General features: G+C 37.5%; 1 protein-coding gene across 7 annotated transcripts in view; it reads right to left on the bottom strand.

Annotated features, from left to right (window-relative positions):
* RUNDC3B (RUN domain containing 3B) overlaps positions 1-23,989 on the bottom strand; it is a 157,112-nt gene extending 133,123 nt beyond the window's left edge. For all 7 annotated transcript variants that reach the window (XM_068549939.1, XM_068549941.1, XM_068549944.1 and 4 more), the window contains exon 1: positions 23,868-23,989. In XM_068549939.1, coding sequence (XP_068406040.1) covers positions 23,868-23,989 — 122 coding nt within the window. The remainder of the gene's footprint in view (positions 1-23,867) is intronic.
* Positions 23,990-24,342: the final 353 nt, after the last annotated feature.

Genomic DNA, 24,342 nt, shown 5'->3' with positions numbered 1-24,342 from the left:
TTTATGCAATTACTCACAGTTAATATACAGTGGTCGTCAAATTGGAACCATGTTGTTGTGGGACTGGTATTATTTAACTAAACTGTCGTAACTAAAATTAGTGCTAATTGGAACTGTGCAAAGTGAAGACTGCCTTACTGATTAATTACAAATAAACCCATTACATGTTAGCATAAATATTTTTATTAAAACTATATTCTCCAAAACAAAAAAAGTGGCAATAGTATTATTTAAATCTTTGCAAATATCTTTTATGTTGTGTTTAAAAGAAGAAAACTAGATTCTCACATCTGTTTCTGCATTCAAGCTATTCTAATATCACATACCATGTAGTCTCTGGAAAACACCACTGTGCACTTGCTTAAAAATGGGAACAAAAAGCAAATAATATCCTAGACTTGTTAAGAAAATATTATTGACGCGTCAGACCTCCAAAAGGGTCTGAGGCCAGGAGCACACTTTGAGAACCACTACCCTACAGCATTCTTTGTACGTAATTAAATAACAATGCAACTAGAATGGTAGTAATTATATATCCTTGAGAAAACAGGTACTCAAATAATTTTCAGTCTTCTTTGGTTCAGACGAATAACTCTAACGGAGAAAGGCTGAGACAGATTAATGTTCAACTACATAATGCTACCTACAACAGCAAGTGGAGCTCAACAGAGGAGCCATTATGTAAAAGAGAGAGAGAAAAAAAGAACTAGGAAGTAACTCTGACGAAGTTGGTATCTTGCACCTAATAGTCAAGTTAGATAAATACTACATGTAACGCATGAATAAATGAATAGAAACAAAAACAAGGTAAACCAAAACCAGATTCAAGGAGGGACTTGAAAACTCATTTTTGTGTCCTATGCCCTTTTCATTGACAATACACTAGAAAAGTGCTGCCAATCTTCAGCAAACTTTTAATAAGAATAAATAAGTATAACGTTCTTATTCAGTAAAAGAATGAAATGCTAAGTGTTCCTAAAATGAGTAAACAAAAACCATACAGTCTCCACTTCCACCTTTGACCTAAAAATAAGGAAACTTCTGAATGTTTCTCTCTAATCTTTAACAGATAGAACGGAATGGGAAATCTAACTCTGCAATCACACCCAAGGTAGGAGTAATCTACCACTTCAAAAAAGCATGGCATCTAAGATAGTAAGCACATAGGTGAAATGAACTGAAAATTACATTTAAAGATAAAAATAATAGAGTGCTTATTTCATCAAAAAGAGCTAGATAGAACTCAATTTCCACCTGTAACAGCCCGGTAACATTTTAGCCACTAATGTCCTCCAGGAATAACACAAAATTACCTAACAAATGTTCTTCTTTGTAAATGTAATAGGAAGGAAAAGCCATGGAGAGTAACACATATATCTCTGTAGCATCAAGAGCCATGTACAGATCAATCAGTAGTCAATAAAATATGCCTTTCTATCATGTTATTAGTGCATCATCTCCTCTAGAAGACACTATCTGCATGATGAAAACCTAAAATGGTGAATCTCAGAGCACTATATTACTTGTAACTCTGTATCTGGCTAAAAACTAAAACAAAAGTGCAAATATCCCAAAGCATATCATTAGACAGAATTTCTGTTATTTCTAAGCATGAAGATATTTTACGGGTGAGAAAGCCTTTTAAATAATTTCTATTATAACAAGGTTAATAATGAAGAAAAATAATGTTTCCCAGCATTGCTTTATCATTTATAGCCTACTCTCCTCCTGTCAACAGAAATCAAAACTTCAGAAGGCAAATTAGTTCCTTAGAGTCCATGTTTTACTTCTAGCTAGCCAAGTCTTCCCACTCAACATTTACTTCTCTAGAATCATGTGGCTAGTTCCATTATGCCAGAATAGTGAGAATCTTTTCCTCCATAACACAGTAACTAAGACATGCTATAAAAACCAAACCTGTAAAAAGAATTTCAATACATCCAAAAAACATCACACAGATGCTGAGCTATTTCCTGATAATGATGACAATATTAGTCATCTATTTCCCAAAAAGGACTGATTTTAAAATAATGAAATGACAATTTGATGGATGTCTAAAAATACCAAATCAAGTCTAAGTAACAGCTTTTACATAAGAATTAAAAAGTCAAAAATTTACATGAAAGGGTCTTTTAATTAAGTGCGGTTTTTTGTTTTTTAAAGATTGATTGATTGATTGATTGCTATGTTGGGTCTTCGTTTCTGTGCTAGGGCTTTCTCTAGTTGTGGCAAGCGGGGGCCACTTTTCATCACGGTGTGCGGGCCTCTCACTATCGTGGCCTCTCTTGTTGCGGAGCACAGGCTCCAGACACACAGGCTCAGTAGTTGTGGCGCACGGGCTTAGTTGTTCCGCGGCATGTGGGATCTTCCCAGACCAGGGCTCGAACCCGTGTCCCCTGCATTGGCAGGAAGACTCTCAAGCACTGCGCCACCAGGGAAGCCCTTAAGTGCGGTTTTTGAAACGTCTCTCTCTTAAAAGATTTTCTTTCCCACCTTCAAAGTCCAAAGGAAATTTTTGTTACCTTAGAAATAAGAAAAAATGTGACTAAAACCATCAAACTTAAAGCAGGAACTACCTTTCTCCCTTTGGAAATATACCAAGAAAGATGAGATGGTTACCAAAACTACGTTTAAAAAAATCTTCACTGCACCCATATTAATTCCTTCCACAGCTCATAAGTTTGTAACATAACTGTAACAACGAATAGTTAAAAGCAAAAAATGTCACAATAAAGTCAAAAATAAAATTACTTTTCCTTAAAAAGCTAAAAACAGAGCTATCATATGATCCTGCAATCCCATTCCTGTGCATATATCCTCAGAAAACCGTAAGTCAAAAAGATACATGCACTCCAATGTTCATAGCAGCACTATTTACAACAGTCAAAACATGGAAGCAAACCAAAATGTCCATCGACGGATGGATAAAGAAGATGTAGTATGTATATATAATGGAATATACTCAGCCATAAAAAAGAATGAAATAATGCCATTTGTAGCAACACAGATGGACCTAGAGATTATCATACTAAGTGAAGTAAGCCAGACACAGAAAGATAAATATCATATGATATTGTTTATATATGAAATTTTTAAAAAATCATACAAATGAACTTATTTACAAAACAGAAAGAGACTCACAGACATAGAAAACAAACTTACGGTTACCAAAGAGGAACAGGGGGTGGGCAGAGGGATAAATTAGGAGTTTGGGATTAACATATACACACTACTATATATAAAATAGATAACCAACAAGAACCTACTGTATAGCACAGGGAACTATACTCAATATTTTGTAATACCTATAAGGGAAAACAACCTGAAAAGTAATACATATATATCTATATATAGATACATATAGACATATATATATCTAAATATATATATCTGAATCACTGTGCTGCATACCTGAAACTAACACAATATTGTAAATCAACTATACTTCAATAATAAAAAAAGAATTTTCTTGCAGACCAAAATAACTTACTGTGTTAAATATGTACACTCTTTATTGGAAAGAAACTATTTAAAGAGTGAAAATTCATCTTTAATATTTAGTTCCTGCATTAGTAATATACACAGATGTAGTCCCATATACACAGAGCAATCAAGTAGGAAAGAAATGTACCCCCATCTCTTTAAAACAAGCTTATGTAATCTTAACCATTTATCAAATATGCTTCAGAAAAAAATTCATTTCACAAAAACGAGATTTTATTATCTATATTGTTATATCCCTTTACATGGAATTATACCTTAAGATAAGTAAAGTACATAAAAGCATACAGAATCATCACATTTCAAAACTAAAAGCGGGGGGCTCCCCTGGTGGCACAGTGGTTAAAAATCCACCTGCTAATGCAGGGGACACAGCTTCAAGCCCTGGTTTGGGAAGATCCCATATGCCATGGAGCAACTAAGCCAGTGAGCCACAACTACTGAGCCTGCGTTCTAGAGCCTGCGAGCCACAACTACTGACCCTGCGTGCCACAACTACTGAAGCCCATGCGCCTAGAGCCCATGCTCTGTAACAAGAAGCCACTGCAGGGCTTCCCTGGTGGCACAATGGTTAAGAATCCGCCTGCCAATGCAGGGGACACGGGTTCAAGCCCTGGTCCGGGAAGATCCCACATACTGCGGAGCATCTAAGCCCGTGAGCCACAACTACTGAGCCCACGTGCCGCATCTACTGAAGCCTGTGTGCTCTACAGCCCGTGCTCCACAACAAGAAAAGCCACCACAATGAGAAGCCCACGCACTGCAACGAAGAGTAGCGCCCCCCCACTCGCTGCAACTACAGAAAGCCCGCACACAGCAACAAAGACCCAACAGAGCCAAAAATAATAAATAAACTTATTAAAAAAAAAAAAAAGAAGCCACTGCAATGAGAAGCCCACACACCGCAACAAAGAATAGCCCCCGCTTGCTGCAAGCAGAGAAAGCCTGCGTGCAGCAACAAAGACCCAACACAGCCAAAAAAAAAAAAACAACTAAACTAAAAGAGGTTTAGAAAAGTATAGTCATTCATAAGTGATATTTTTAAAAAGAACATAAGTATCCAAATTGTAAGAGAGAATTCTTTCCACTACTTCACACCAAATTTATAGGATTCCTTATAACATATTATTATCACTAGCAGTCTTTACCAAGGTGTGGGGGTAATGATCCTCTGCCATTAATATAATACCTACCATTAATAATCAACAAGGAGATATGATACAAGGATTGTATCATATCTCTTGGCAGCCATCTGCTGCCAAGAGATAAGATACAATCCACCCCAAATGTAAGGTAAAATAGTGACTATGGATGATAATGAGCACAGTATTCAGGTATATGTTCATTAGAAGGAAGGCTTATTTCTTTTCTCATATTTCACATCAGAAACCCCCCAATCGAGAGGGCAGACAGCAGAAGCAAGAAGAAATACAATTCTGCAGCCTGTGGAAAGAAAACCACATTCACAGAAAGACAGACAAAATGAAAAGGCAGAGGACTTTGTACCACATGAAGGAATAAGATAAAACCCCAGAAAAACAACAAAATGAAGTGGAGATAGGCAACCTTCCAGAAAAATAATTCAGAATAATGATAGTGAAGATGATCCAGGACCTTGGAAAAAGAATGGAGGGAAAAATCGAGAAGATGCAAGAAATGTTTAACAAAGACCTAGAAGAATTAAAGAACAAACACCTAGAAGAATTAAAGAACAAACAAACAGAGATGAACAATACAATAACTGAAGTGAAAAATACACTAGAAGGAATCAATAGCAGAATAACTGAGGCAAAAGAACGGATAAGTGACCTGGAAGACAGAATGGTGGAATTCACTGCCACGGAACAGGATAAAGAAAAAGAATGAAAAGAAATGAAGACAGCCTAAGAGGCTTCTGGGACAACATTAAACACAACAACATTCGCATTATAGGGGTCCCAGAAAGAGAAGAGAGAGAGAAAGGACCCGAGAATATATTTGAAGAGATTATAGTCGAAAACTTCCCTAACATGGGAAAGGAAATAGCCACCCAAGTCCAGGAAGCGCAGAGAGTCCCAGGCAGGATAAACCCAAGGAAAAACACGCTGAGACACACAGTAATCAAATTGGCAAAAATTAAAGACAAAGAAAAATTCTTGAAAGCAACAAGGGAAAAACGACAAATAACATACAAGGGAACTCCCATAGGACTTAACAGCTGATTTCTCAACAGAAACTCTACAAGCCAGAAGGGAGTGGCATGATATATTTAAAGTGATGAAAGAGAAGAACCTACTACCAAGATTACTCTACCTGGCAAGGATCTCATTCAGATTCAACGGAGAAATCAAACGCTTTACAGACAAGCAAAAGCTAAGAGAATTCAGCACCACCACACCAGCTCTACAACAAATGCTAAAGGAACTTCTCTAAGTGGGAAACACAAGAAAAGAAAAGGACCTACAAAAACAAACCCATAACAATTAAGAAAATGGTCATAGGAACATACATATCGATAATTACTTTAAATGTAAATGGATTAAATGCTCCAACCAAAAGACACAGGCTCGCTGAATGGATACAAAAACAAGACCCATATATATGCTGTCTACAAGAGACCCACTTCAGACCTAGGGACACATGCAGACTGAAAGTGAGGGGATGGAAAAAGATATTCCATGAAAATGGAAATCAAAAGAAAGCTGGAGTAGCAATACTCATATCAGATAAAAGACCTTAAAATAAAGAATGTTACAAGAGACAAGGAAAGACACTACATAATGAAAAAGGGATCAATCCAAGAAGAAGATATAACAATTATAAATATACATGCACCCAACATAGGAGCACCTCAATACATAAGGCAACTACTAACAGCTATAAAAGAGGAAATTGACAGTAACACAATAACAGTGGGGGACTCTAACACCTCACTTACACCAATGGAGAGATCATCCAAACAGAAAATTAATAAGGAAACAAGCTTTAAATGACACAATAGACCAGATAGATTTAATTGATATTTATAGGACATTCCATCCAAAAACAGCAGATTACACTTTCTTCTCAAGTGCACACGGAACATTCTCCAGGATAGATCACGTCTTGGGTCACAAATCAAACCTCAGTAAATTTAAGAAAACTGAAATCATATCAAGCATCTTTTCTGACCACAATGCTATGAGATTAGAAATCAATTACAGGGGAAAAAAACCATAAAAAAACCACAAACACATGGAGGCTAAACAGTACGTTACTAAATAACCAAGAGATCACTGAAGAAATCAAAACATACCTAGAGACAAATTACAACGAAAACATGATGATCCAAAACCTATGGAATGCAGCAAAAGCAGTTCTAAGAGGGAAGTTTAGAGCACTACAAGCCTACCTCAAGAAACAAGAAAAGTCTCAAATAAACAATCTAACCTTACACCTAAAGGAACTAGAGAAAGAAGAACAAACAAAACCCAAAGTTAGTAGAAGGAAAGAAATCATAAAGATCAGAGCAGAAATAAATGAAATAGAAACAAAGAAAACAATAGCAAAGATCAATGAAACTAAAAGCTGGTTCTTTGATAAGATAAACAAAATTGATAAGCCATTAGCCAGACTCATCAAGAAAAAGAGGGAGAGGACTCAAATCAATAAAATCACAAATGAAAAAGGAGAAGTTACAACAGACACCGCAGAAATACAAAGCATCCTAAGAGACTACTACAAGCAACTCTATGCCAATAAAATGGACAACCTGGAAGAAATGGACAAATTCTTAGAAAGGTATGACCTTCCAAGACTGAACCAGGAAGAAACAGAAAATATGAACAGAATAATCACAAGTAATGAAATTGAAACTGTGATTAAAAATCTTCCAACAAACAGAAGTCCAGGACCAGATGGCTTCACAGGTGAATTCTATCAAACATTTAGAGAAGACCTAACACCCATCCTTCTCAAATTCTTCCAAAAAATTGCAGAGGAAGGAACACTCCCAAACTCATTCTATGAGCTCACCATCATCCTGATACCAAAACCAGACAAAGATACTACAAAAACAGAAAATTACAGACCAATATCACTGATGAATATAGATGCAAAATTCCTCAACAAAATACTAACAAACAGAATCCAACAACACATTAAAAGGGTCATACACCATGATCAAGTGGAATTTATCCCAGGGATGCAAGGATTCTTCAATACATGCAAATCAATCAATGTGATACACCATATTAACAAATTGAAGAAGAAAAACTATATGATCATCTCAATAGATGCAGAAAAAGCTTTTGACAAAATTCATCACCCATTTATGATAAAAACTCTCCAGAAAGTGGGCATACAGGAAACCTACCTCAACATAATAAAGGCCATATACGACAAACCCACAGCAAACATCATTCTCAATGGTAAAAAAATGAAAGCATTTCCTCTAAGATCAAGAACAAGACAAGGATGTCCACTCTTGCCACTATTATTCAACATAGTTTTGGAAGTCCTGGCCACGGCAATCAGAAGAAATAAAAGGAATCCAAATTGGAAAAGAAGAAGTAAAACTGTCACTGTTTGCAGATGACATGATACTATACACAGAGAAACCTAAAGATGCCACCAGAAAACTACTAGAGCTAATCAATGAATTTGGTAAAGTTGCAGGATACAAAATTAATGCACAGAAATCTCTTGCATTCCTATACATTAATGATGAAAAATCTGAAAGAGAACTTAAGGAAACACTCCTATTTCCCATTGCAACAAAAAGAATAAAACACCTAGGAACAAACCTACCTAGGGAGACAAAAGACCTGTATGCAGAAAACTATAAGACACTGATGAAAGAAATTAAAGATGATACAAACAGATGGAGAGATATACCATGTTCTTGGATTGGAAGAATCAATATTGTGAAAATGACTATACTACCCAAAGCAATCTACAGATTCAATGCAATCCCTATCAAATTACCAATCGCATTTTTTACAGAACTAGAAGAAAAAATCTTAAAATTTGTATGGAGACACAAAAGACCCCAATAGCCAAAACAGTCTTGAGGGAAAAAAACAGAGCTGGAGGAATCAGACTCTCTGACTTCGGACTATACTACAAAGCTACAGTAATCAAGACAATATGGTACTGGCACAAAAACAGAAATATAGATCAATGGAATAGGACAGAAAGCACAGAGATAAACCCACGTGCCTATGGTCAACTAATCTATGACAAAGGAGGCAAGGATATACAATGGAGAAAAGACAGCCTCTTCAATAAGTGGTGCTGGGAAAACTGGACAGCTACATGTAAAAGGATGAAATTAGAACACTCCCTAACACCATACACAAAAATAAACTCAAAATAGATTAGAGACCTAAATATAAGACCGGACACTATAAAAGCCTTAGAGGAAAACATGGCACAACACTCCATGACATAAATCACAGCAAGATCTTTTTTGATTCACCTCCTAGAGTAATGGAAACAAAAATAAACAAATGGGACCTAATGAAACTTAAAAGCTTTTGCAAAGCAAAGGAAACTACAAACAAGGTGGAAAGACAACCCTCAGAATGGGAGAAAATATATGCAAACGAATGAACGGACAAAGGATTAATCTCCAAAATATATAAACAGCTCAGGCAGCTCAATATTAAAAAAACAAACAACCCAATCAAAAAATGGGCAGAAGACCTGAATAGACATTTCTCCAAAGAAGACATACAGATGGCCAAGAAGCACATGAAAAGCTGCTCAACATCACTAATTATTAGAGAAATGCAAATCAAAACTACAACGAGGTATCACCTCACACCAGTCAGAATGGGCATCATCAGAAAATCTACAAACAACAAATGCTGGAGAGGGTGTGGAGAAAAGGGAATCCCCACTGTTAGTGGGAATGTAAATTGATACAGCCACTATGGAGAACAGTATGGAGGTTCCTTAAAAAACTAAATTAGAATTACCATATGACCCAGCAGTCCCACTACTGGGCATATACACAGAGAAAACCGTAATTCAAAAAGACACATGCACCCCAACGTTCATTGCAGCACTATTTACAATAGCCAGGTCGTGGAAGCAACCTAAATGCCCATCGACAGAGAAATGGATAAAGAAAATGTGGTACATATATACAATGGAATATTACTCAGCCATAAGAATGAACGAAATTGGGTCATTTGTAGAGTTGTGGATGGATCTACAGACGGTCATACAGAGTGAAGTAAGTCAGAAAGAGAAAAACAAATATCGTATATTAACGCATATATGTGGAACCTAGAAAAATGGTACAGATGAACCGGTTTGCAGGGCAGAAATGGAGACACAGATGTAGAGAACAAACGTATGGACACCAAGGGGGGAAAGCCACGGGGGGTGGGGGTTGTGGTGTGATGAATTGGGAGATTGGGATTGACATGTATACACTGATGTGTATAAAATGGATGACTAATAACCTGCTGTATAAAAAAAAATTAAATTAAATTAATAAAAAAGAAACCCCCGAAATCTTTTTGAATCAGCAATTTGCCTTCTTTTTTCCAGTTTTACGCAAGTTAAGAACTCCCAACCATCATGTGTATTTTCCCCTTTATTTTTTCTATAATTTAAATTCCTTTGTAAGGAGAAAAAAATACTTTTCATATATCAATTTAGCAGGAGCCTGTAGACTATTGTCCACAGGCCAAAACCAACCAGTTGCCTGTTTCTGTAAATAAAGTTTTATTTAAACACAGAATAAAAAAGTTCCAACCATCTGGAATATATACTGTGAAATTCAAAAGTCTATTTTGGCAGTGTTTACCATTTTTTAAACTTTTGCTCAATGTAAAAATCAAAAAAAGAGAGAGAGAGAAGTATATTTTAAAATATTTTCCCCACCTCTACTGTCAAAATTTCTTTCAAAAGACGATTGTTAATCTAGGTACCTTAAGGCTGAGATAGTATATTATTAACATCTTGTACTGCTATATAAGCAGACTGATGAGAGCAAGATTGCACAACATGAAAAATAACATTGAAGCACTATCTTTTAAAAATAAGGACAATTTTTAAAAAGTTATTTAAAATTGCAAAGTATTCAAACCAAGAAAATTTCCCATCTTATAATAACTCATTTGACTTCTTATATGAAATACTCCCAATTAAAATCATTTTAATAAAGAATACTTTCACTGTACACTTGGATCACATATCCCTTTGGAATCCAATTCTTCTTTACTCATTGACAAATGAAAATATTCAAGCAATATATTTTAACATAGGTAAGCTATCTAGTAAACTAGACAGACAATTCTACTACTGAAGCTATTAGATTTTTTTTAATTTGAATGCTTTTTATTTGTTTTCAGTTTTTAAAGGTTACATTCTATTTAGTTATTATAAAATATTTGCTATCTTCCCTGTGTTGTACAATATACCCTTATAGATTATTTTATACCTAACAGTTTATACCTCTTAATCCTCTACCCTTATATTGCCCCTCCTCCTCCCTTTCCTCTCCCCACTGGTAACCACTAGTTTGTTCTCTATATCCGTGAGTCTAAAGCTATTAGATGTTTAAAACTCTGTCATTAGTCATTACTGAAATTAGTCATTAGGGTGACTGTTTAAAAATAAGTGAGGATGGTTCTTTAATTCACCTTCACCCTTATTTTGGAAATGTCCACTGCTATTATTCTTCACTAGTTAGGGAGAATTACCTCATTTGATAAACATGCCCACTGCATACTAGATGCTGGGAATAAAACAGATGCTGAATAAACTATGATTCCTGGACTTGAGAAACGTACATTCTAATAGGAGACAAAAAGATAATTAGATTACAGCATAATGAGAGTCATATTTATTTAAAAGTATGTTTTAGGATGAGGGGGGATAAATGGTTCTAACACTACTGGAGAGGCAATAAAATTTAAATTTGCATTATATGTATTAAATCAAGGGTAACTGCCCAAAGGATAGAAACCAAATATATGAACAGTTGACCCTTGAACAACACAGGTTTGAACTGCAGAGGTCCACTTATACATGGACCATTTATTTCCCATAAATACATACTACAGTAGTATATGATCCACGGTTGGGTGAATCTGTGGATGCAGAATCACAAGTATGGAGGGCTGACTGCACAGTTACACGTGGATTTTTGACTTGTGGAGGGTCAGCATCCCAACCCCCACATTGTTCAAGGGTCAACTGTATAGAAAACAGAAAAGAATATATGACCAACAAGTTCATGGAGAGAAAAACTCGATGTGGAATAAATGAAATAATAAAAAATACTGATATATAAGAAAACAAGAAGAGAGGAAAAGTGAACATAAATAGTAAAATGGTAGCCATAAACCCAAATGTAATAACATTAAATAGAGATGGGCTAAATACTCTAAATAAAACACTGGATAAAATGCAAAATTCAATTCTATCCTGCCTACAAGAGACACTTTAAATTTAAGGACCCAGAAATACTGAAAGTTAGGAATGGAAAAAGTAGAGACTTTCCTGGTGGTCCAGTGGGTAAGACTCCACGCTCCCAGTGCAGGGGGCCCAGGTTCGATCCCTGGTCGGGGAACTAGATCCTGAATGCATGCCGCAACTAAGAAGTCTGCATGCCACAACTAAAAGATCCCGCATGCTGCAACTAAACATGCTGCAACGCAGACCTGGCCCAGCCTAAATAAATAAATAAATAAATAAATAAATATTAAGGGGAAAAAAAGAATGGAAAAAGTACATCATACAAATGCTAACTACAAGAAAGCTGTTTTAACTACGTTAATAGCAGGAAAAAAATAGTCTTTAAGGTAGGAACAGTATTAGAGATAAAGAAGGACATTTCATGATAACAAAGGAATGAAATCACTAGGAAGAGATCACAATTCTAAATCTGCACCCACCTAGTAATCGAGCAACAAAATACTTACAACAACAACAAAATAATGACAGGGACTTCCCTGGTGGTCCAGTGGCAAAGAATCCGCCTTCCAATGCAGGGGACCCAGGTTCGATCCCTGGTGGGGAGCTAAGATCCCACATGCCGCGGGGCAACTAAGCCCACGCACCACAACTACTGAGCTCGTGCACCTCAACGAGAGAGCCCACATGCCACAAACTACAGAGCCCACGCACCCTGGAGCCCATGCGTCACAACTAAAGAGAGAAAACCCGTATGCCGCAACTAGAGAGAAACCCGCATGCCACAACGAAGACCCAACACAGCCAAAGAAAAATAATAACAATAATAAAAAAATAAATAAATTTTTAAAAATATGACAGAACTAAGAGGAGAAAAAGACAAATCTATACTCACAGAGACAGACTTTAACACATCTCTCTTAATATCAGGCTAAGCACACAAAAAACTAGTAAGGATACAGAAGATATGAACACAATTAACATACTAGATCTAATTGGCATACATGCAATCAACAATGACAGCATACAGTCGTCCCTCGATATCAGTGGGGAATTGGTTCCAGGACCCCTGAGGATACCAAAATCCACAGATCCTCAAGTCCCTTAAAGTTGGCCCTCCATATTGGCGGATGTGGAACCGGTGGATACAGAGGACTGTTTATATTCTTTTCAAATGCATATAAAATATTTATCAAAATTAACCATATGTTGCATCATAAAGCAAACATAAATAAAAATTCAAAACTTTAAAATCTTTTAGAATATTCTCTGCACAGTGGAATTAAGTTAGAATTCAATAACTAAAAATAGAAAATCCTCAGCTGTCTGAAAATTAAACAATACCTTTTAAAATAACCCATGAGTCAAAAAAGAAATCCCAACAGAAAGTAGAAAACATTTTAAACTAATTAATAGTGAAGATACAAATTTTAAATCTTGTTTGCTATCTCAAAGCAATGTCAAACAAGGGAATGTGCAGTCTTAAAATGCATAGATCGGAAAGACAAAAGGCTGAAAAACAATGATTTAAACTCCCATCTCAAGAAATTAGAAAAAGAAAATGAACTTTAAAAAAAGTGGAAGGAAGGAAATAAAGACGGGAAGAGAAATCAATAAATTAAGAAACAAATATACAACAGAGGAAATTAACAAAGCCAAAGGCTGGTTCTCTGAAGATATTAATAAAATTTATATACTCCTAGTAAGAAAAAAAAATGGGAAAAACAGAGATTACCAGTATCAGGAGAGAAAAATGGAAAATGACTACAGATTTTTAAACAATAGAAAGATATTAAGAGGATATTAAGAAAAGTTTTAAGTTTAAATTTGATAACATACATGAAATCGGTGTATTCCTTGAAGAACTCCCTGAAACTGATAAAAGAAGAAACAGGAAATCTCAATTGTTCAGTATCTATTAAATAAATTGAATCTGTTACTAAACGACTTCCCACAAAGACAATTTGCGGTTCAGATTTCTTCCCTGGTGAATTCTTCCAAAAGTTTAAGAAAGAAATAGTATTAATCTTACACAAATTCTTCTACAGAACACAAAAGAACATTTCCCAACTTGTTTTGTAAGGTCAGATAATTTTAACAACAAACCGAGACAAGGACACCATAAGAAAGAACAATTACAGACCAATCACTTTCATGAACAAATATGCAAAAATCCCAAATAAAATATCAACTCACTGAATGTAAAGATATGTAAAAAAGATAATACAGCACAACCCAGTTTTTTTATTCCAGGGTAGTTTAGCACTAAAAAGTCAATCAATGTAATTCACTACATAAAAAGAAAAAAGGAGAGAAATCATACGTTCATCTTGATAGACAGAAAAAGTATTTGTTAATAGAGTATTCAGTATTCACTTATGATAAAAATTCTCAGCAATCTACAAGTAGAAGGGAACTAAAAAAAACCTACTGCAAACATCCTACTTTAAGGTAAAACTATTAATGCTTTCTGTAATACTGTGGTCCTAAGCCAGTGCAGTAAGACAAAAAAGATATAAAGTTTAAAAAGGGAAGAAATAAAACAGGCACAAGACATGACAATGTACTCAGAATGCTAAAACAAATAAACAAACAAAAAACTGCAGAAAATCTATTAGATTTAATAAGTAAATCTGATAAAATTTGTAATCTGTAGATTACAAGACCAATATTTTAAAAGGTAAATTCCATGTCTATATATCAGCAAAAAAGAAAGAAAATGAAAAGGTTGGGTGTTTTTTTTTATAAATTTATTTATTTATGTATTTTTGGCTGCGTTGTGTCTTCGTTGCTGCGCAGGGGCTTTTGTCTGGTTGTGGTGAGCGGGGGCTACTCTTTGTTGCGGTGCACAGGTTTCTCATTGCAGTGGCTTCTCTTGTTGCAGAGCAAGGGCTCTAGGCACGCAGGCTCTAGAGTGCAGACTCAGTAGTTGTGGTACACGGGCTTAGTTGCTCCGCGGCATGTGGGATCTTCCTGGACCAGGGATCGAACCCATGTCCCCCGCATTGGCAGGCGGATTCTTAACCACTGCACCACCAGGGAAGTCCGAAAAAGTTTTTAAACGATCTATTATAATAATACAGACATATCAAATATGGAAGGACAAATCTAAAAAGAGATACAATATCTATGTGTTCAAAACTACAAAACATCTTTGAGAAAAATTTCAGAATAGTTAAATACATGAAGGAATGGATACAGTATATTCATAGATTGCATTTAAGTCTCATAAAAATGACAATTCCCAAAATTGATTTATAGATTAAGTGCAATCTTAATAAAAATCCCAGCAGATTTTTTTAATGGAAATTGACAAGCTGATTCGAAATCTAGTTTGCAAAGCCCAAGAATAGACAAGACAATCTTGAACAACAAAGCTGGAGAACTTACATTACCAAACATCAAGACATATTATAAAGTTATAGCTATTAAGCCAGTATGATATTAGCTCAAGGACAGACAAATAGACTAATGGAACAGAAGAGGGAGTCCAGAAGCAGACAAATGATCCAGTCACCTGACTTCCGATAAATGTGACACTTGAGTGTAGTGGGAAAAGCATGGTCTTTTTAATAAATGGTACCAGGTCAAACTGATTTTCCTAAGGTAAATATTTAAATCAAGTACAGGTAGATTGTTGATATAAATGTAAAAAAGCAAAACAATAAATCTTTCAGAAGAAAACAGAATAATATTTTCATTACTGCCAATTTCAGGTCACAATAAGCAACCCATGAAGGAAATTTATGGACTACTTTACAATTAGGAACTTCTGTTCATAAAAACACACTACAAAGAGAATGAAAAATCAAGCCACCAAATGGGAAAAGATGCTTGCCTTAAATATATCCAGCAAAAGACCCACATAGAATGTACAGAGTTACACATAAGAGGAATCAAAAAGTCAGATATTCCAGGTGATGAATGACTTGAACTGGCACTTCACAAAAGAGACTCTCCAAATGGCCAACAGACTTATGGAAAGGTGCTTAACTTCAATAGACATCAGGGAAATACAAAATTTCAAGTGTTGGTGAGCATGTAGAGCAACTGGAATTCTTATACAGTTGACCATTGAGCAACACGGGTTTGAACTGCACAGGTCCACTTTTATGCAGATTTCTTTTCACTAAATACAGTACTACACAAGCAGCGGTTGGTAGAATCTGAGAACGCAGAACTACCGATGCAAAGGGCCCACTGTGAAGTTACATGCAGATTTCTGACTGCGCTGAGGGTCAGCACCCCTAACCCCTGCATTGTTCAAGGGTCAACTGTACACTGCTCACTACTATGCAGACTGGTACCATGCCTTTGGAAAACTGTTACATCCACTGAAGCTGAACATATGCATGCCATATAACCCAGGAACTCCACTCATAGGTATATATCTGACAGAAATATGTACATATATTCACCAAAATACATATTCATGAATATTCAATTAGTAATAGTCAAAAAGTGAAAACAACTCGAATGTCCATTAGGCTGAATGGATAAACTGTGGTATATTCACACAATGGAAAAAGATACAGCAATGAAAATTAACAAACTACAGTTACGTGCAACAAAAACGGTTAATCTCACAGACATAATGTTGAGCAAAATAAGCTAAATAGAAAAAGGTACACGGACTTCCCTGGTGGCACAGTGGTTAAGAATCCGCCTGCCAATGCAGGGGACACGGGTTTGAGCCCTGGTGGGGGAAGATACCACATGCCACGGAGCAACTAAGCCCGTGCTCCACAACTACTAAGCCTGCTCTCTAGAGCCCACGAGCCACAACTACTGAAGCCCGCGCGCCTAGAGCCCGTGCTCCACTACAAGAGAAGCCACCACAATGAGAAGCCCGCGCAAGGCAACAAAGAGTAGCCCCCGCTCACCACAACTAGAGAAAGCCGGCATGCAGCGACAAAGACCCAACACATTCAAATTCAGAAAAAGGTAAAACTAAACAATTGTGTTGAGAGCTAGGAGAATGGTTACCCTTCATAGGGGTAGTATGAAAGAAGGCAAGGAAGAGGTTTCTGGGGATTTGGGTAATACTCTCTTTTATTATTATTATTACATCCCCAGAACTTATTTATCTTAAAACTGGAAGTCTGTACCTTTTGACCACCTTCACCCTTCTGCTAACCTTCCACCCCCTGCCTCTTGCAACCACCAATCTGTTCTCTGTATCTATGAGTATGATTTTTTTAAGATTCCACATATAAGTGAGATCATACAGTATTTGTCTTTCTCTGACTTACTTCACTTAGCATACTGCCCTCAAGGTCTATCCATGCTGTGGCAAATGGCAGGATTTCCCTCTTTTTTATGGCTGAGTAATATTCCATTGTGTATCTATGTACCACATCTTCTTTATCCATTCATCAATCAATGGACACTTAGGTTGCTTCCATGTCTTGACTACTGGAAATAATGCTGCAATGAACATGCGGGTGCAGATACCTTTCTGACATAATGATTTCATTTCCTCTGGGTAACGCTCTTTTTCTTGACCTGGGTGCTGGTTACAAAGTTGTATTCTCCTTGCAAAAACAATTCATTATACAGCTATGCTGTGTGTACTTTTCTATATGCATATAAGTCAATAAAAATTGACTTATATGCATATAGAAAAATTGTTGCTAGAAATGAGGCTAAATACTGATACATCACTATGATGTTCTACATGTGTTTTAGAGGTTGGCCACAGATTTAACACTAAGACTTCTAATAGCTGCATGAGAAAAGAGAAGTTGTCAGTTACACTATTCATGCCCAGTAGATACAAATAAATCAACTGCCTAAAGCTACAATTCTTGGCACAAAAAAAAAGACAGCTATTTCTCATAAATATCTTCACAAAAGAAGATACTTTTTGACATAATAAACAATGTTCTTGACAACAATTTCAAGAAGATCCTCTGTAATTGCTTCTTCTGCTGACCCTCAAGGTAGGCTGATGGAATCTTATCAATGCACGATAGGGGCAAAAGCAACTGGGATAGGAGAGTGCAAAGCAATGCAGTCTACATACTCAACTGCTCTCTGATGATCTGGACTGATCCAGAGATACATTTTATAAACCTGTAAGACTGAATATAATAGTGGATAAGCTTCACAGATCTCCCCCCTCAATATCATATCTCTCACCTGACTTCTGACATTTATCAGTCAGCAGTGAAGTTAAGATAATACCGTCTAGAACTTCCCTGGTGCCGCAGTGGTTGACAATCTGCCTGCCAATGCAGGAAACACGGGTTCGAGCCCTGGCCTGGGAAGATCCCACATGCCGCGGAGCAACTAGGCCCGTGAGCCACAACTACTGAGCCTGCACGTCTGGAGCCTGCGCCCCACAACAAGAGAGGCCGCGATAGTGAGAGGCCCGCGCACCGCAATGAAGAGTGGCCCCCGCTTGCCGCAACTAGAGAAAGCCCTCTCACAGAAACGAAGACCCAACACAGCCAAAAATAAATAAATTAATTAATTAATTTTTTTAAAAAAAGATAATACCCTCTAATAAATGTGTAGGGGACAGCTATTCTCTGTTGTCAGTTGAATATGAACCCAGTTAAGCTAGGGGAAGAGATAATGACCTTCTGTGAATGCTGAGAAACCTACCTCCAACTGGTAAGATGATCATCCTACCTCCATTGTGAAAACCTACTATTAGGGCTCTAAGACTCTTTAGAAATGATACTGAACCTTCTCCAAAGCAACACAGTACAGGTAATGTTGCTCAAAGTCCCAACCCAAAGTTCTACTATGTATAGCATGACTAAAAGAGCTTTAGCCAAAAATATAATCACGATAGGCAAGGTATGAACAGTCTTAAAAGGGCATTCTCAAGCAAATATCAATAGTAACAAGGAAAGTAAGTCACTGAATTTAAAGTTATTTAGAGGATTATACCACCAGTAATACTCGGTAATATTTCACATATCTGCAATGCCTCCACCCTGCTTAAGCATAGGAATAGATCATTTTTTTCCCGATTATTCAGCAACCAGAATGTTAAGAAGTTCAGAGTGCTAAAGCTCACTCACTGAACTCAGGCCTCTCAGTGACTTTTTTTTTTTTTTTTTTTTAACAAAAATAAATTTACTTCTCTGCTTTCCTAGTTCACAACCAATTACAATAAGCAAGTCAGGATGAGAAGCACAAAGAAAAAAGCTGGTAGAAACAGGCAGAGTTGCAAGAAATAACAGCTAACTTGGTAGGAAGAGACAGTAAATGCAAAAACAGACCAAGAACTCCAAACACACAATCTTCTGAGGCCATGTAGCAAACAGCTCTATGTACCTCAAGAGTCTCCAAGGGCAACCACTACACAGGGTATATTCACGGAAACAGATCCAGAGTAAAGTCATTGATAAGGATTATATTATACTACGTAGAGGTTTTTTTTTTTTTTTTTTTTTTTTTTTAAGCTAACTTTTATTTATTTATTTATTTATTTATGGCTGTGTTGGGTCTTCGTTTCTGTGCGAGGGCTTTCTCTAGTTGTGGCAAGTGGGGGCCACTCTTCATCGCGGTGCGCGGGCCTCTCACTATCGCGGCCTCTCTTGTTGCGGAGCACAGGCTCCAGACGCGCAGGCTCAGTAATCGTGGCTCACGGGCCCAGTTGCTCCACGGCATGTGGGATCTTCCCAGACCAGGGCTCGAACCCGTGTCCCCTGCATTGGCAGGCAGACTCTCAACCGCTGCGCCACCAGGGAAGCCCCGTAGAGTTTTTAAAAATAAGGTAGAGAAATGTATAATCCTTTTTTTTTTTAATGTTTATTTATTTATTTGGTTGCTCCAGGTCTTAGTTGTAGTAGGCTGGCTCCTTCGGTCTGGTTCGCCGGCTCCTTAGTTGAGGCATGCGAACTCTCAGTTGTGACATGCATGTGGGATCTAGTTCCCTGACCAGGGATCAAACCCAGGCCCCCTGCACTGGGAGCACAGAGCCTCATCCACTGTGTCACCAGGTAAGTCCCTGCATAATCCTTTTTTAAAAGGAATTCATCCAAAATGTTTAAAATATTCTTGATTATAGTTTAAATCTGAACACTTAATTTATAAGCTTCAGTTATACGGAAGACTGCACACCACAATAAATGCTGAGTAAAGCACTGCAGTTGATAGGAGAATTTTAACTCAAACATCAGTTACATGAAAAATATGAGCATCTCATTTCCCAAAAACACTGAGGAAATGAGGTGGTACTGTTATTTGAATTAACATTCATGTTATGAAATAATATCTTGACCTATAGAAAACTAAGAACTATGTACATGTTATTAAAAGTACTTTAATTTTGAAAATCATCATTGGTCTCCACTGTGCTTATCTCATCATACTACCTCTTTCAATCTCTCATTAATCCTTTCCATGCACAAGACGGGAAACTTATGACTTTGTGTGGGGAGTTTCTCTTAAAGAACTGGTTTAAACGTTTAACAAATGTTATTTTAAAATATTTATCCATGTATATTTAAATGTTTATCTTAATAATTTATTTTTCATAAACTGACGTTAACCCACAGAAAGAGAATTTATATTTTAATTCTCCTTGTCACCAGAACTAAAATCAAAGGAATATGTACGTTTTTCAATAACCTATGAAGCTTAAAAATGATAGAAAAAAAATGAGTAGTACCTGATTTTCTATGGATGAAAAATGCAGGTTAAAAAAAATCCTGAAGGACTTTAACAATTTAATTTTTCTAAATGGTAGAGAATATGCAGGGAAAATACTAGTTGGTACACAGAACTAAAGTCAGTCTATGAATATTTTGAGTTGAGTGTGGAACATTTAGAGACCTCAGATGACCTACTTTCTCTCCACCACAATGTGAAAAATATGATAAAAGAGTACTTACTTGCTGAGATAAGTACAAGTGTTTTTAGTCTATAATATATAAATGTTCATGAAAAAATACAACTGATGAACTAATTACATACACAATCACAATGAACCAAAATTCAATTCCTGACTATCCCACCTAACCAAATAACTCACGTCCAAAGTTCAAACTCTAATAATATTGTTCTTATATAAGGTGCTTTTAAACTGAAAAAAATTGTGTAGTTACATAATAAGGTTGTAAACCTAAACTGAGAGCACAGTATGCCTAAATTGTTTAAGGAGTCATGAAAATCATTACTGTATAAGTATTAATATATATAATAGAATGATAGTCAGGGGGTGGGGGGAGTTTGTTTTGGTTTGGTTTGGCTTTCTATACTGTTCCATTTTTCCAGAATATCAGCAGAGAGTCACAATACGGAAGGCACAATTCAAAATGTTTTTGCTTACAGAGAAAAATGCACATGCCTCATCCAGCTACCACTAAACATATGTCCACCATTACCCTGCTCATGTTTGGAGAAATTCAAAACCAAATATAAACTCATTCTGCTTGAAGACTATTATTAGTTTCAGGGCTGTCATTGAAGATTACCAATGATCTAGTCCAAGTTTATTTTACAGATGAGGAAACTAGAAAATGGGCTTATTAAAAGGCACACAACTAATGACAAAGTAAACTTAGAACTCAATTATATGTCCACTAAACCAGCTTCTTCCCAACTTAAATACCAAATCACGTCTGATCTGCTACATAAAAATTTTTAAATAAATTCATTAAGAGACATGGGTGAGATACCCAGGGTTTGGTAACTCTGAAAGTGAAAAGCGACAGAAATGCATAAATATTGATTTGCTCATTTTGCTGAATTTAGGTGGGGATACTTAAAACACCCAAATGGCCTACAGTGACTGTTTTCCAAAAAGTAAAAGGCTTTTAGACAAAGCCTATCAAATACATCCCATTACTACACAAGGATAATAATTTATATGCACCATCAACTATCTGGACATGAAGAACAGTGTTAGTAGTATTATCCACATAAATAAATACACAAGTTGAAATCTAAGCCAGAAACTGAAATTTATTTTAGCTACAATACTAAGTTTACATGTAAACTGTAACTAAAGTCAGCACTTATACTAACTTCACAGTAGAGAAGAATTAGACAAATAAACATAACAAAAAATACAGCTAGCCCAGACAACAGTTCACACAAATCAGTGTGATGTGACTGAAATTTCTTAAAACATAACTTAACATGTAACTTAAATAAGGTTGAGGTACAAGTCCCTTTCTTCTGAACTGCCTCTGATGCCGTGACAAAAATGGAGATGCAAAGGGAACAGTACCCTCCACTGATTTTTTTTCTCATCTGTTTTTATTCTGTCTTAAAAAATGAGTACAGCATAAAACCTCTTCCCATCTACTGTGTTTTACCCCAAATCTTCAACATCCACCGTTCCAAAGATTGCCACACTGATTCAGAGCAATATATGTCAGCCCAGGTGTTTAAAGTTTTAGGTTGAAACATTTGGTTAATTAACACCGTGCTGCAAACACTCAAAATCACTTCAGCTGCCACTACTACAAAACAAAACTCCCCAAAACAAAAACTGTTACCCTCCACTGGATTTACTCATACAATAAATATTTACTGAGTGTCAGATGCTATGGTAGGAAGAATGAAACAAAAAGAAAACTGAGCAAAAAGCAGACATGGTCGCTGCCCTGTGAAGCTTAACACTTATGGAGCCTTTATGAAATACATCACCCCAAGAATCACTGTATATGTTGGGGTCTGCTTGAAAACATCCTCTTTTTAAAAAATAATTCTTTTTAATACATGTAAAGGTAAGAAAATCAGCCTTGCTTACTGTTCTATTTACCTAATTTTAAAAAATTTGCTTAGATGTAAAAAAAATTTCACACAACCTATCTTCCTCCAAAGGTTGCATCCTAGACAGCACAAATGGTAAATTCAACAGATTCCATATTAATATTTTACTGTTTATAACTCCAAGTGCCATGTAAGTCAGTAAGGCAGGTCTTCCTGTTAAATGGGCAAACAGCTGTAACAGTCCAAGGTAAAAAAACAAAAAATCACTGAAAGTTATTGAATATAGTCCTAGTATAAATATCTATATTCTGTTTAAGATGCTAGACGTTATTTACACAAGGAAAAGAAAAAATACAGATATAAATTGCAAAGGAGGAAAAGGTCTCATCATTCTCTCATTCTTACAGGATTTTCAACAGCTGATGAGGAGGGGTTTGATGGAACAACGTAATTTTACAACAACTTAATGGTTTAAAGAAGTTCCTAAGGAATGAATGCTTAGGACTTCAATTTTTTTTAATACCCAGAAACAAGACTTAAAGAAAATGTCAGCATGTTAAAAGTCAGTTATTTCTGAATACTGGGCTGGCTGAAAGTCATTATTCCTCTTATGTTTCTACATTTTCTAAAGCAAGGGAATACTACATTTACAGTTAGAAAACAATTAAAGATAAAGGCAGACCTTGAAATAAATCACTGAATAGGTATCCTCGACAGTCCCACTCTTGCTTTCAACTGCAGAAACAGCACTAACACTGCAATTTAGAGTGGAGAGAACACGGACGGAGACAGACAAACACACACACACTTAGCTAGCATGTAGCAGGCACTTAATATTTGTGGCACGAAAGGACAATATATATGTAAACAAGCCAAAACACAAACAAAACGCACTCCGATTTTGAGGCAACACAGTAAACAATCACAATAACGATTGCTTTACTAACAGCTGCCTGACAGCTTAACGCGCACTAAATGAAAGAGCTCTTTTTCCCTGCCCTCCTCTTTTACTCAGACACTAGATTGCACATTCGAAACAAATCCTCCCCCAGCCCCGCCCCAAGCCCTACCCTCAGCTGCTCCCAGCACTGAAATTGATGGAAAGTCTGGGGCCTTGGCGGTACCCAGACCGGCCCCTCTCTGGACGCTCCGGGCCGCGGACACGCCCGGCGCGGTAGCGGCCGGGGCTACAGCCCGTTATCTCCGGGACCCCCAGGGGCTCGCGCTCGCCCCAACCCTGAGCCCGCGGCGCCGGCGGCCCCCTCTCCTCTCCCAAGCGGCGGGCCGCGCCGTACCTGCACACCGTGATCAGGTTCCTCCTCTCCACCGCGGCGTTGCGGGCGCTCAGGCTCTTCCTGCCGCCGCCGCCGCCCCCGCCGCGGTTCCCGCCCAGGCCCCGCAGGCTCCGGGAGGCCATGGCGGGCTGACCCCTGCGCCCCTTTTGTCTCGTGCGACCCCGCCCGCTGCCCACACCTGCTTCCCTGGGCTCTCGCTCGGCGTGCGGCCGTGGGGCCGCGGGAGGGTGGAAGGGAAGGACGGGGGAACGGAGGGAGGGTGTGGAGGACGGTGAGGGATTCGCACCCGGGGACTGGCGGCTGGCGCTCCGCACCAGAGCTCCACACACACACACCCCACACACACGCACGCACACCACACACACGCACGCACCACCCCGACCCTTGCGCGCGCCGCCAGCCGCCGGGAAGCGCGTGCAGGTCGGCGTCAGCAGCTCCCCTACTTCCCCCAGGGACCTCGGCGGCCGCGCACGCG

Source organism: Eschrichtius robustus, chromosome 8 (assembly GCF_028021215.1).
Source record: "Eschrichtius robustus isolate mEscRob2 chromosome 8, mEscRob2.pri, whole genome shotgun sequence".
In the NCBI taxonomy this organism is placed as follows: Eukaryota; Metazoa; Chordata; class Mammalia; order Artiodactyla; family Eschrichtiidae; genus Eschrichtius; species Eschrichtius robustus.
The sequence above is the reverse complement of the archived record's forward strand: the minus strand, read 5'-3'. Positions and strand labels throughout refer to the sequence as shown.